The sequence below is a fragment of the Nestor notabilis genome, unplaced genomic scaffold, assembly GCF_000696875.1.
Source record: "Nestor notabilis isolate BGI_N333 unplaced genomic scaffold, ASM69687v1 scaffold3313, whole genome shotgun sequence".
Classification (NCBI taxonomy): domain Eukaryota; kingdom Metazoa; phylum Chordata; class Aves; order Psittaciformes; family Psittacidae; genus Nestor; species Nestor notabilis.
The window spans coordinates 57,535-71,802 of NW_009921634.1; the positions used below are offsets into that span (position 1 = coordinate 57,535).

The 14,268-nt window shown below is 44.2% G+C and overlaps 1 protein-coding gene across 1 annotated transcript in view; it reads right to left on the minus strand.

Annotated features, from left to right (window-relative positions):
• The window catches only part of EXOC4 (exocyst complex component 4), a gene marked incomplete at its 3' end in the record, with an annotated part of 44,285 nt that overhangs the window by 27,954 nt on the left and 2,063 nt on the right, over positions 1–14,268 (minus strand). The window contains exon 2 of the mRNA XM_010011240.1: positions 12,002–12,196. Within this exon, the coding sequence (XP_010009542.1) occupies positions 12,002–12,196 (195 nt within the window). The remainder of the gene's footprint in view (positions 1–12,001; positions 12,197–14,268) is intronic.

Consider the following 14,268-nt stretch of genomic DNA (forward strand, 5'->3'; position numbering starts at 1 on the left):
AGGTTGCTCCAAGCCCCTGTGTCCAACCTGGCCTTGAACACTGCCAGGGATGGGGCAGCCACAGCTTCTCTGGGCACCCTGTGCCAGCGCCTCAGCACCCTCACAGGGAACAGCTTCTGCCCAAGAGCTCATCTCAATCTCCCCTCTGGCAGGTTCAAGCCATTCCCTTGGCCTGTCCCTACAGGCTCTTGTCCAAAGCCCCTCTCCAGGTTTCTTGTCAGCCCCCTTTGGGTATTTCAAGACTGTTACTGTTACAAGGTCTCCCCTTTTTCCAAAAAGCACTGTAAAAAAGCTGTGAAAAGATGAATTTTTGTGTGTTAGTTTTAGACCTCCACAGTCCTGGAAGTTTATGAGCAGATATAAAAATGTGGCTGCCCCATCCCTGGCAGTGTTCAAGGCCAGCTTGGACACAGGGGCTTGGAGCAACCTGCTCTAGTGGAAGGGGTCCCTGGAAGGCTGGAACTGGATGAGCTTTAAGGTCCCTTCCAAACTGTTCCATGATTCTACAAGGAGGTGCTTCTTCAGGTTACAACCTCAGAATAATGGTTGTTCAAACTAGAAAACCTCCTGCTTTGTGGCTGTGGTACCAGCTTATCCCGAGTTCAGACAACAGAAAAGGAAACATGAACAAACAACAGAGAAAGGTTAAAAGAAAACAATGTGCCAGGTCACCATTTGAAGCAGAAGAAGTCACATCATACACAAACACAGAGCCTGACAAAGGGAAAAAGCTGAACCCTTTGAATAAATGAGCAAATAAATAGCAGCAACTGAGAAGGTTTCAGCTGCTTTCCTGGGTGAATAAGACAATGCTGACATTTAAAAGGAGGAGAATTGATCTACTGCTTTTAGAGGAACTTGTTTTCAAGAGGCACAGGAAAGGAAAAGGGCTAAGAAATACCTTAAATACGTGTAGCCAGATCCGAACAAGCAGCTCACTGAATTCAGCTGGCACCTGACTTGTATCAGTAAGGATCTAACCTCAGAAGTTTAAGAAGCACAAAGGTGCTCACACTCCAGCTGCTGGGAATTTGCACTGGGAAAAACAGCAGAAGAGCTACAAATGATGGTCTGTCTCCAAGGAATTTAACACTTGATAGAGGTAAGAGCAGGTGATGCATTAGAGAACTGATCCTCCAAGTTCCTACCACCACAAACATATCTAAGGGATGAATTACACACAAGGTCCCTCCCAACCCAAACCAGTCTGGGATTCACCTCTAAGTTTGTCCTACATTTCAGTTGCAAAGTGAATCAAGATGAAGCTGAAAAGTTGCTGCCTTTAAAGGTGGGACATGCAAATAATGGGACACATGGAAAACTCACCCAAGCTGCACTTAAATCCAAAGACTGGGAATTGTCTGCTACCAAACTGCCACAGGCCCCTGTACAGCATAATGTGAGTTGGTACCAAGGCAAACCAGGGAACATGAGTTAGTTAAAACGACCCTGAACTTAAAGAACCCCCAGATGGTTCTCAAGCAGGGAGCCTTTAGGTAAAAAGCTTGGAAAACAGGAAAAGCACAAATCAACAGCACCTATTCCTGATTGTCACTGCTCCTTCCCCTTAAAAACAGGAAAGGGAGAGAAGGTACACACAGGATGTGAGGATTAATGAGTAGCTGTACAACACTGATGATGAACAGCACCGAGTGTTGATTAACATAGTGGATATTAAGATGATGAAGAAATTGCTACCAATTTTATTCACCTTTAAACAGTCTCGAAAGAATTAAGCTAAAAGCAAACAAAGAGCTATAAATGACTGAGGACTAAAGAAGGTGACTCCTTTGCAGTATTTTGGACATAGCTGAGCTCACTCCCCTTCCTGAGATGAAAGGATTTGCTGACTGACTGCTGCAGGAAGGGGGAGTGATGGAGATGACTGCAGCAGAAAGGGGGAGAAGTTTAAAAGATTAATTTGAAAGATTCAGAGCTACATGCACACAAAAAGTGCTCAGGCTGCAAGAAAACAGCTCTTCCTGAGATACACTGTCAGTGGCAGCTTCTTTGATGGGGATGGACAGGGAAAAGCATACATACAGGAACTGGGTAAAAGGGCTACTTCTTTGTGGGGTTTGCTCTTAAACATTGAGCCTTATATTACGATTCCCACCAGGATAGAATGAACGTTACTGAAATGCAGCCACTTGTACGAAAAGAGACATCAAGCAGCCAACACAGAATCATAGAATACCCAAACTGGTTTGGGTTGGAAGGGACCTTAAGATCACCCACTTCCAACCCCCTGCCACGGGCAGGGACACCTTCCACTACACAAGGTTGCTCCAAGCCCCTGTGTCCAACCTGGCCTTGGACACTGCCAGGGATGGGGCAACCACAGCTTCTCTGGCAAACACCCCCACAGGGAAGAGCTTCTGCCTTATCTCCAACCTGAACTTCCCCTGTTTCAGTTTGAACCCATCAGCCCTTGTCCTATCACTCCAGTCCCTGATGAAGGTCCCCCTCCAGCATCCTTGTAGCCCCCTTTACACACTGGAAGCTGCTCTGAGGTCTCCACTCAGCTTCTCTTCTCCAGGCTGAACAGCCCCAATGTTCTCAGCCTGTTTCCATACGGGAGCTGCTCCAGCCCCTGAGCATCCTCGTGGCCTCCTCTGGACTTGCCTCAACAGCTCCTTTGTATGTTGCTATGTCTTACAGAACTTGCTTTTATATTTCTTGTTGATAAAACTCCTGCTCCTCCCTTACAAGAGCATCAAAGCAAACCTGTTATAACTACACTAACACAAAACACAAACATCCTTTATATTTAAGTGTTTAAATGGCACTGACCCAACCTAACTTACTGTTTCCCTCTACAAACTTTAAAATATGTATGAAATTGTGGTCCTCACTTGCTGTCCTTTACTCCAGCTCCATGAATTTAATGCCTTGGAATTTGCCTTAGTCTTGTCACCCATCAATCATTCTACTCTCTCCTCCACTCACTGTAATTCATCAATGTCTTGCCAGTAATAAAGTGCTGAAACCAAAAGCAGTGCTCAAGGAACAGAGCAGCTAAAAACGACGAGAGGGGATTATCCAACTGTTCACTTGGACTTAACCACAGAACATGAGCAATTTCAGCAGGGGGATGGTCAAATGACTTTGCTGAAATGGGAAAGTCAGAGTATCCATTGGCAGCAGGGAATTGCCCAAGATTTCTTCCATCAAAGCGATGGCTTGATGGAAATGAGACATGTGTTGCCCCAGTACCTGTGATAGTTGTGTGCTTCCAACCCTCAGCAGCTCCTGGGCAATAAGCTGAAATTAGCAACTCAAAGATTCAGTGTCAGGCAGGTCAGCAACACATCTCTACCAAAGGACAGGCCTGAAGCCAAAAACTTAAACTGGAGCAAAAAGTGTCAGAAAATACAAGGCAGAAACATCTCTAGAGCACTATTCAGCAACAAGGGCATCAGCTTCCCCATCAAAAGCCACACACTGCCAAGTGCTGGAAGCTCAGAGTGTTCTGGGAAAGGAGTGTCTTCACTCTCCCTTCCGGCATCCTCTGCATCAGACACAGCACTGGCCTAAGAGCACCTTTGGGCTGACCTTGCACAGACATCTATATTAAATCTCACTGGAGCACTCTCAGGGATTGGCAATATAGTTGTAGGTATTGTGCAGGCAGCAAAGGCTTTTCCGTCACTTTTCACTGCCATACTTCTTTTGTCTCTTCATTTAACACATTTAGTTTTAATTGCCATTAAGAAAACTGTGTTTTTTCAGGACCATCTCTGTCCCAAAAGTCTCCTCTCTATATGAATGATGGCTACAACAATGGGGTCCTAATGCATTAAAGTAAAACATCAGGAATTTTCCTTTTAATGCAAACCCACAGTTTCCCAAATCAATCCTCTTGCTGTCTTCAAGATGACATTTCCTATCTTTTATGCTCCTTGTGTCCCATCTTTCTTAAAGGAATGTTTAATTCCTTCCAATTAGCTCTTCACCTATTAGTTTTATTCCAGAATTCATTCATTCCCAAAAGGTAATATTACCTGCAGTATAAGAAAACCAATGTCTCCTCAATCAAGCACACAGTCCATGCATCTTCATATATGAGCTCTTCAGCCTAAGACCTTCTCTAGGTCTAAATAGCAACATTTCTTCTATCCAACCAGAGTAGGAAAGTTACTTGGTAGCATTCCATGAACTTTCACAGAATATGAGACTAGTTTGTGTTGGAAAGGACCTTAAAGCTCATCCAGCTCCAACCCCTGCCCCGGGCAGGGACACCTTCCACTAGAGCAGGTTGCTCAAAGACCCTGTGTCCAACCTGGCCTTGAACACTGCCAGGGATGGGGCAGCCACAGCTTCTCTGGGCACCCTGTGCCAGTCAATTTCTTATCATGCTTATTCCAGTATTCCACTATGGACAGAATCATGCCTGGACAATCCAGAGTTTAAAAAAAGAATTCATGGAAAGACCAGCAATTACTGGAAAAACATCCTCCGCATTCAATGATGGAATAAGAATGTGAATGTCTCGCAGGATAAAGCAAAGAACTTCTCATCGTTGGATCTACAATCAGGAAAGACCAAATTTAATGTTCAGAAATGCCCATTCCCAGCAGCACAGATCACAACGTTACAGATGCCTTTCCCTTTCATTAAGGGCAGCTACATCTCACTTTCACCATAGAGTGATGCTCGACACCTCTACTCCACCTTCATTACAGCATGTTTTCTTACTTAATGAACTTTCATCAGCTTAAATGAATGGTTGTTATTAGTTAACAGCCACCCTATAGTACTCTAGAGAGATATCAATGCTTGTTGGTGCATTAAGGGCTGAGGGGCTGAGGTCAAGCACGAGTCAATGCAAATAAAGCAGGATTAGGCAGTAAGAGTTGAACAGAACAAACTGCCTCAGGTAACGGAAGTTACAGGGTGAAAAGAATAAGATGAAGTTATCAATAAGTGTACTGAGGGAAAAATGGTAAGATGTTTCCAAAGGAAAGAAACTCTGCACGTTCTGATGCCTTTAAACTTCGCCAAGCAAGTTTATTTGGAAAAAAAATATATATCAGAAAATGGAATTTAAAGAGAAAAAAGAGTAAGATACAGAAAAGAGGTGAGAAATCTTGTAACAATATATAGCATCAACACTTCTCATATAAAGAACTTCCAAGTTTTCAATCAAACTTAATCACTAAAGCTTTACAATGTTCCTTGAAGGCAGACAAATACTACTAATAAATCCTTGCATCTGAGTAAAGGTACAGCATTAGGTTGAGATGAGTGAGATATTAGAAGCTCTTCCCTGTGAGGGTGCTGAGGTGCTGGCACAGGGTGCCCAGAGAAGCTGTGGCTGCCCCATCCCTGGCAGTGTTCAAGGCCAGGTTGGACACAGGGGCTTGGAGCAATCTGCTCTAGTGGAAGGTGTCCCTGCCCGGGGCAGGGGTTGGAGCTGGAGGAGCTTTAAGCTCCCTTCTAACACAAACCACTCTGGGACTCTCTCTCAAGTCAATGAGCAGCAGACAGGAGAAAGCTCATGAGTTCCATGCTTACATGTGAATCACCTGAACACATCCTAGGCATAGACCAGCTTAAAACCAAATCTGCCTTCTTTCTCACCCATACCTCAAGCACAGCTAAAGAAATCACAGGGTTTACCAACCATTAAAAACTAATACAAGAGAGTTCCTTTAAGGATACGCACTTACACACCTCAGTGGGTAACCTGAAATGAGACACAACCCTCAAGATGTCAGCTTCTCAACTTTGTTTCCTAAAAGACTTCTTTGTAATCCAGGAGATCAATGATGATGAGACTCAGTGTTAGCTGGGGAACGACTTCAAGGCATGAAGTATTGGGAAAATATTACTGGTTTTGTAATTCAGAAGGAAGAACTTCAAGCAGGGCCAAAATTTAAATGTAATAAAAGCATTCCTACAGATTCCCATACCAACTAAAGTCTTATTTCCACTAATGGCATTAATTCCAATATATGAAACCGTTCCACACCAGTACCTGCATCCCAGCTCTGCCATAAGAAATGCAGAAAATGAAAAGCTTGTTTTATTGATTTTCATTGTTCCAGCTGAAAGGCTGACAGTAAATAAAATGCACACTGGGAACTGTGTTCCCAGTTTTCTTTATTTCATTATTCCAGACTACTCATATTCCAGGCAGGCTGCTCACTACACAGTACTTATATAACTGGAAGAGACGCCTTGTAGAATACTGAGGAAAGCCACAGGTAGCAGCTACACCCAAGTAACAAAAATCAACACTCTCAACCATGCCCAAGGCTACAAACATCCAGAGTTTTCTGGGAAGATATTATAATCAAAAGGAGGAGGTCGAAGGAGGTGATCCTGCGTCTCTATTGTGCTCTCATGAGACCCCACTCGCACCACTAGGTAGAGTTCTGGGGTCTTCAACACAAGAAGGACATGGAGCTGTTGGAGCAAGTCCAGAGGAGGCCACAAGGATGCTCAGGGGCTGGAGCAGCTCCCGTATGGAGCCAGGCTGAGAACATTGGGGCTGTTCAGCCTGGAGAAGAGAAGCTGCTGGAGACCTCAGAGCAGCTTCCAGGGTCTGAAGGGGGCTACAAGGGTGCTGGAGAGGGACCTTCATCAGGGACTGGAGTGACAGGACAAGGGGTGATGGGTTCAGACTGAAACAGGAGAAGTTCAGGTTGGAGATAAGGAAGAAGTTGTTCCCTGTGAGGGTTCTGAGCATTTTGTAAAACATTACACATGCAGACAATGGACTTGGTCAGCATCTGGTGTGTTCCCCATATAAAGGTCAGATTTCACAACGAAGTAATGCTCTTCAAAAACTCAGCCCAACAGAGATCTCACCACAGGGAGACTGGTCTTTACGAGTTGAGCAAAAATCCACTGAATGTCTCCTAAGGATACTGGGGTGAGCTCAGTGTGCCTTAATGAAGCTGCATCATTTACCTGCACAGGACCAGCCTCCCTCGTGCACAGCCAGACACCACGCCAAGTGCATCTAATTCAATGCACCAACAAAACAGCCACTGGCTCGACTCTATAATGTGAATAAACTGGCAACAACACAGATCTGCTCTGAGAAAAGCCTGATGCTGTTACTCACCTCGGTAAGCAGAGCAGGAGACATTAATTCTTTGCCTGACATAAGAAAACCGAAACCTAAGTTCTTAACATTGAATAGGAAAGAGAAGTAGGTCGTGGAGCATTCCCTGGCCTACTTCTTGAGAACCAAGGTACTGTCACTTCAGCTTTGTATTCCCTGGAACAAAGACAGGCAGGCTAAAGGAGAAGGATGTGCTCATGAGTAACACACACATATGAGTAAGTTCCTAGCTCTTAACACAAGGAAGTGTGAAGTTAAGTGAAGTCTAGTCCAAGGGCTCCACACTTCCTTCTCCCCAGCTTCATTCTTCATTCTTGTCATCCTCCTAACAAAGAAGATTTCAGCTGGAAAGAGCAGTTATCCTCACTCCTATCCCCCATGGATCCATTTCTGCAGTTCCATGGTGCTTTGTTACCAGACACAATCCCACCCCAAAGGAACTCTACTCCCCTGCTCTAATAAATCAAGTTCAGACTAAAGTGTTTCATGGTCTGTTGGAATGGGAAGACTTTCTAAAACTCGATATGCTTTGTCAAAAGTACTGTTAGTTCATTAAACTGCAAAGCTAGACACATAAAAGCCAGGAAATGCAACGAAAGTAGCCTCAGCAATTCTCATTTAATCATATTATGATATGACCTTTAATTATTGGATTTAACAACATTTCCTCCTTCAACTGTTTTTAAGCATTTCATCCCTTCGATTATTTAAACAAATGGAAAATATTAATTTCTCCCCATGGGCACCTCACGGGTCAGCAGTAGAGTCAGAACAATTAGATCAACACCCACAGCCCTCTCTGATACTTGAGTTAAGTAACTGCCAGGCAGAGCATATTGCCCTTCAACATATGGCCCAGTGTTGGGGGAGACCAGCCATGAACTGCTTCCTCCAAGCAAGAAGCCTTCAGTCCTTGCCCACTGCTGCCCATCCTGCTGAGTGCCCCCTGCTTCAAGTTCTGGCTTGGCTGTAGCATCGTGTAGCACACCTAAAACATCTCTTCTAGAAGAATTTAGATTGCTGCCTTCCAGCAACCAAGCTCGTGTTTCCAGGCCAAGTGCAAGCTACACCCTCAAGCCCAAATCACCTCTGCCACCAGCTCTGTGCTCTCCCATTTGGCCATTGCCCATTGCCTTCCCTTGGGAAGCTCCTTCTGAGTCAGAATTCTCCTCTCAGCACCCAACCATAGAATCATTTAGGCTGGAAAAGACCTTTAAGCTCATCCAGCCCAACCATTCCCAGCCCTGCCAAGGACACCACCGACCCCTGGCACTGAGGCCTCGGCTCCACGGGCTGGGAACACTTGCAGGGACGGTGACTCCAGCCCTGCCCTGGGCAGCCTGTTCCAATGCCTGAGCACCCTCTGGGCAAGGAATTGTTCCTCAGCTCCAGCTAAACCCGCCCTGGGGCAGCTTGAGGCCAGTTCCTCTTGTGCCATCCCCTGTTCCTTGGAAGCAGAGACTGACCCCACCTCACTACAATCTCCTTTCAGGCAGCTGTAGAGAGCGAGAAAATCTCTCTACCCTGTGCCCCCTTTTTATGTTAAAGAGAAAATACACACATGAGTGTGCATGTGCACTTCACTGCTACATGGAAGTGAACTTTTAGCAATTTCATGTGTAAAAAAACAGATCCTTGACATAAAAACGTAAAAACTCATAATTCAAAAAAAGTATATACAGAAAGTAACTGAAATATCTCTGATCTCAACCAAGAGTTCTGTCTGTTTCAGACCCTCCTAATTTCCCCAAAGCTTCACAATTCCAAGGAAGGTTGGAACTAATGTTCCTTTTAACACAACCTGTGTAAGATGCAATTACAGAACAGGTAACCTGCTCCTACCAGCTCTGCTCACCGGAGCGTGCATTATCAAGATGCTTAAGGAACACAGCACGTGGATCCGTGATATCTAAAGCTCATCTGTGGATACAGAATTGGGAACAAAAAACCTGCCACTTCAAATTTTTACCTTCCTACAAATATAAGCTGTCACAAACTACCTCTGATTGTGTTCATCCTACTGGGAATAGCTGCCATTCTTTTATTAACAATTCTTGCCAGCATTACTCAGTCACCGCACATTAGAACCAACAGCTGGAGAGTTTGGAGTGCTAATGAAACCTGTAACAAAACCATCTTCAGTTGTCTTCTGCAAACAATAAGGGAATTAAAACTTCAATTTAAATGCAGAGGTTTGGAACACGCTTCAGTGACAAAATTACTTCAATTAATGTGAGTGGAATACAAAGGACAGGCTGCAGCAAGCAGAAATGATGCCATTAGAGCGCTTGCATCAACCCAAAGCAAAGGTCTCATTTGGACTGTACGTATCGCAAGGCTACAGGCAATGGTATTAATCAGTGCTCCAGTTTCAATGAGAGGGATACAAGCTCCTTGTCACATCACTTTGGGCTTTTTATAAGCTACGAGCATCTGTTTACCTGGAGGAATGAAACAAAAGGACAGAGATCTATATACACTCTGCAGCCCTGACAGGGTAGTAATGCTTCCACGTATTATTCATATCAGATGGAAGGAGGAAGGAATTACGCTGCAGGCAGTGAGTGATTACAACATCACTGTCTTGCAAAGGTAGTGTTAAAGGGAGATGGCAAAAGCCACCCTTGCCTGTGACAAAGCTCCAAACGCAGGCAGGTGACTGTGTCTTTATTACAAATACACTTGTCTTCAAATGAGAATTGCAAGTGTCAAGGAAGAGCTGAAATAGCACCTTCAATTTTCACTTCAGGTCTCTCTGCATTCCTTGATATATTAAAAAAGCCCAAACAAACTCACAGCTGCCTTTTAGATCATTATCATTTGATTTCTTACAAAAGATACTCTATTCTGTAAAACAAAACCACCACCAAACAACCAAGAAACAAAGCACAGTGTGTGCTACAGAAGCCTTCACCTCAGTGAGGTCTAATATTGGCTCTAAGGTGGCCTTGAGTAACCTTATTGACACGTAAGTATAGATGTAAAAAACCTGCACACACAATACACTGCAAGTCAATAACATCAGTTGCACACACTGCAAACCATTTCTAAAGCATGTATATATAAATCCTAAGTATTTATCATAGTTTTAATCAGGGACTGTAGCCATAGGACAAAGGGTGATGGGTTCAAAGTGAAACAGGGGAAGTTCAGGTTGGAGATAAGGAACAAGCTCTTCCCTGTGAGGGTGCTGAGGCACTGGCACAGGGTGCCCAGAGAAGCTGTGGCTGCCCCATCCCTGGCAGTGTTCAAGGCCAGGTTGGACACAGGGGCTTGGAGCAACCTGCTCTAGTGGAAGGTGTCCCTCCCGTGGCAGGGGTTGGAGCTGGGGGAGCTTAAAGGTCTCTTCCAACCCAAATCAGTCTCGGATTCTATAAAGTACTGTTATTTTTCTTCTTACACTTCTTATTTTCATTCCAGAAAGGAAATTAATTACTTCTCTGTAATTTCCTTCTGAAAATCACAGAAGCACGGAATGCCAGGTTGGAAGGGACCTTAAGGATCATCTTGTCCAACCTTTCTTGGCAAAGCATGACCTAGACTAGATGTCCCAGCACCCTGTGCAGCCAAATCTTAACAGTGTTCAGCATAGGGGAATCGACCACTTCCCTGGGGAGATTAGTCCAATAATTATTATTCCAATAAAGAACCTTTTTGGAATTAAATAACAGCAAATCCAAACCAAGCAGACAGGCAAGTCCCTCAGTAAAAGAAAGCACCAACACTTCAACTAACACTGAAGTTAACTCTGAATACTCTGGGTTTCCCCCTACACTGACCACCCTTTACTTACTTCTACTTCTTTAGCTCTTGTAACTGAATATACCAAACACCACACTTCAATTCCCTGTATTAGAAACCTGAGGAAAGTTTTGGCCAAACCTGACTGCACTCTCCCACATGCTGCTTCAAGCCATTCCGCTGCTGATCTGCTTTCAGGAATTCCAATAGGTTTTACATATAGGAAACATTTTATATAGTATCATAAAAATTCCACTCTGCACAACAGCACTGGATACATTACCCATGGAAGATGCAAGACAAGAGTTCATTTAAAAGGACAGTGAGACTCTGAGGAGAGTAAAACTCAGAGGGTTCCTGAAGGATGGTTTTAAGAAGGAAGAAAGGGAAAATTGTGATCAGATTATAGGAAGGCACCTGCACCAGGTGTGGCATGAAAAGAGAACATGAGCAAGAGAAACCAACAGGAAGGTGATGGAGAGTGAAATCAGTCAAGAGGGTGTAACAGGAACAACCACAAATCCAGATAAGGATACACATGCCAGGGAATGGGATGAGGAGACTGATACCAAACTGCTGAAAAGGTTTCAGAGGGAACAAGCTGTAGAAGGTCATTTTTAAGGTAAAATGAGATAAAATGGAAAGAAGGGAAATCAAGCTCAAGTCCGGGCTCTAGGATTATGGGGTGATGCAACTAAGATTTCCAGGTCTTTTTCCTGTTGAATAGCTTATCCAAAGGAACAGCTCACAAAATAGAAAGGACAGTAAAGTTGAAAAACACAGTAACAAAATCAGGCAATGAGAAGATTTCCTTAAAGGCATTCTCTGGCAAACACAAGAGGAATAGGAGCAGACATACTACTTTTGCCTTCAGTTTTGAATCACAGAAGCAGAAGGAATCCTATTACCGTGGGTAAAGAACTAGATAGTTACAGAAATCATCAGGATCAGGACACAAACAGGTAAAGACAGCTCTGAAAGACCAAAGAGGATGGTAGACTGTAACCCAAGGTCCAGTCAGGAAGGATCAGAACAAAGCCAAATGGAAATTCCAGTCCAGGAAAGCAGCAAGTGACAAAAGAGGAAACTAAGCAGGAACACAGCAAACAGCAGCACACACAGATCTGGCTGCAGACAACCACATGGCCAACCAGTGTGTTCCCAACACAAGGTACCACATCTTACCAGCATGTCTGTGGCATTGAGGTAGTGCTTGCTGGCCATGCACTGCTCCAGCTTCTGAGGAACTTGCTTGATGTTCTCTATCTCATCCAGCAAGTTCAGGACATGCTTGTGCTCAATCCCTTCAATCCACAGCTTGCGCAGCTCATCCCGCTTGCAGTGCAGCAGCATCTTACACGAGAGCAGATTCTCCTTCACCTACAAGCAAGATGTCAAAAGTTGAATTAAATCTGGCACTGTAACTGGCAGCTTCTAACACAGATCAGCCCTTTCTCACATTTACTTCACTAGGAATTCCAAAAAGATCACAAAACTATAGCTAAATCCAAGCTCCTTAAGATTTCTGGTTATTCCTTTAGCTGAGGGAAAGGAGAGAGCACTTACAAACCAAACTGCTTTCATAGTAAATGGTTTTGAGTACACGTTTTCTACCTGTAGTGGAAATCTAACTGAGGTGTAACAGGAACAAACACAGAATCCTATTAACCACAATCAGAAGTTTATTTGCACATTTTCCAAAAATCAATCCAGTATTTTGGCATACAACATGAATCCAATTTTCAGTGAAGGCAAAGAAGATACTACTAAGTTCTTTGCTGTAAACATTCTCCATCTGCCTATTAAATCTTCTGGCACATCTCCTCCTTTCTTCAAGTTTAGTGTCCATTTCTCAAAACATAACTGTCTAAGAGTCCAACCATTTCCCTAGTAACTCAAGCAACACCTCTTTTTTGTAAGAGAGATGGTTTTATCAGAATAAATATCAGTTAAGATACAATTTAATTCAGCATTTTCATTATTTATCAAAGTCATCACATATGGGGGCTGGTTCAGCTCTGCTCTGGAGCCAGGCTGAGAGAGCTGGGCTGGGGCAGCTGGAGAAGAGAAGGCTCCTGAAGAGGGCACCTTAGAGCAGCTCCAGTGCCTAAAGGGGCTCCAGGAAACCTGGAGAGGGGCTTTGGACAAGGGCCTGTAGGGACAGGACAAGGGGAATGGCTTGAACCTGCCAGAGGGGAGACTGAGATGAGCTCTTGGGCAGAAGCTGTTCCCTGTGAGGGTGCTGAGGCGCTGGCACAGGGTGCCCAGAGAAGCTGTGGCTGCCCCATCCCTGGCAGTGTTCAAGGCCAGGTTGGACACAGGGGCTTGGAGCAACCTGCTCTAGTGGAAGGTGTCCCTGCCCGTGGCAGGGGTTGGAGCTGGATGAGCTTTAAGGTCCTTTCCAACACAAACCATTCTGTGATGATCACCTAGTGTTACCATTCAGTTTGGTTTTGATCCTCATGCCACCTTGTAAGTAACAAAGTCTTCACTGTTCCACCCCATTCAGGAAAACATCAAGAGCTTTTACTCTCTGTTCTTCCTGCTCAAAACCACATCCCACATTCCCAGCTTTCAGGTTCTCCCAATATCCCCTGGTAAGGTCAGCATAACATAGTTTTTCTTGCATCATGCATATCAATACTACACATTAAAATGCGGCAGCAATTAGCAGCCCAGCTTCACACATCGCTTTCACACTACTCCTGTTTCTGTGGTACGTTCTGAACACTTGGGGTCCAACCTTTCCTGAGGCTGAGCTCTCACTGAATTACAGATGAAGAGACACTCAGAAGTAGGTCCTTCAATTTACTTTTAAATAATGAGCCTTCAAAGCACTCCAGAAACCCCACTTCAACACGTTCTCCCTTGTTCACCGCAAGGTAGTTTACATGAATATATGTGAAATACATTGATGGACCAAATTACAGACAAGCAGTAAATAACATGAACTACATGAACCAGCCTCCATCCACAGCCAGAAGAGACTGAGATTTCCATAGAGTAACACTGCACTTTGTCTTTCTACAAAGAGCAACATAGCAAAACCCTCAGCTAACACCAAAACTTAATGTAAGAGGGTCATAACTTGCTGCAAATGCAAACTAAAATGCACAGAGTTCATTGCAGACTTAATCCCTGCTCAATTCCTTAATCAAAAGTGTGTCACTGACCCAGCAGACCATCATCAGTGGACTGCTGTTACGTGGAGACAAAGTAGGTCAGCAAAGCAATCACAGGGCTAGAAGGAATCTCACAAGACATTCCTACTCCTGTCTTTGCAAGAATGAAGATCAACTGTAGCTACACCGGGGAGCAGGGGAAGGAATGAACAGCAAGTCTTTAAGAAAGAGCTTCCCCTTGGAAGGGCAAATTAATTCTGCTTCCTAATTCAGTTTTACAGTGGTAAAACCTCTAAAGCCAGATTCAAAACTCAGCCTTTCCCAGCAGGA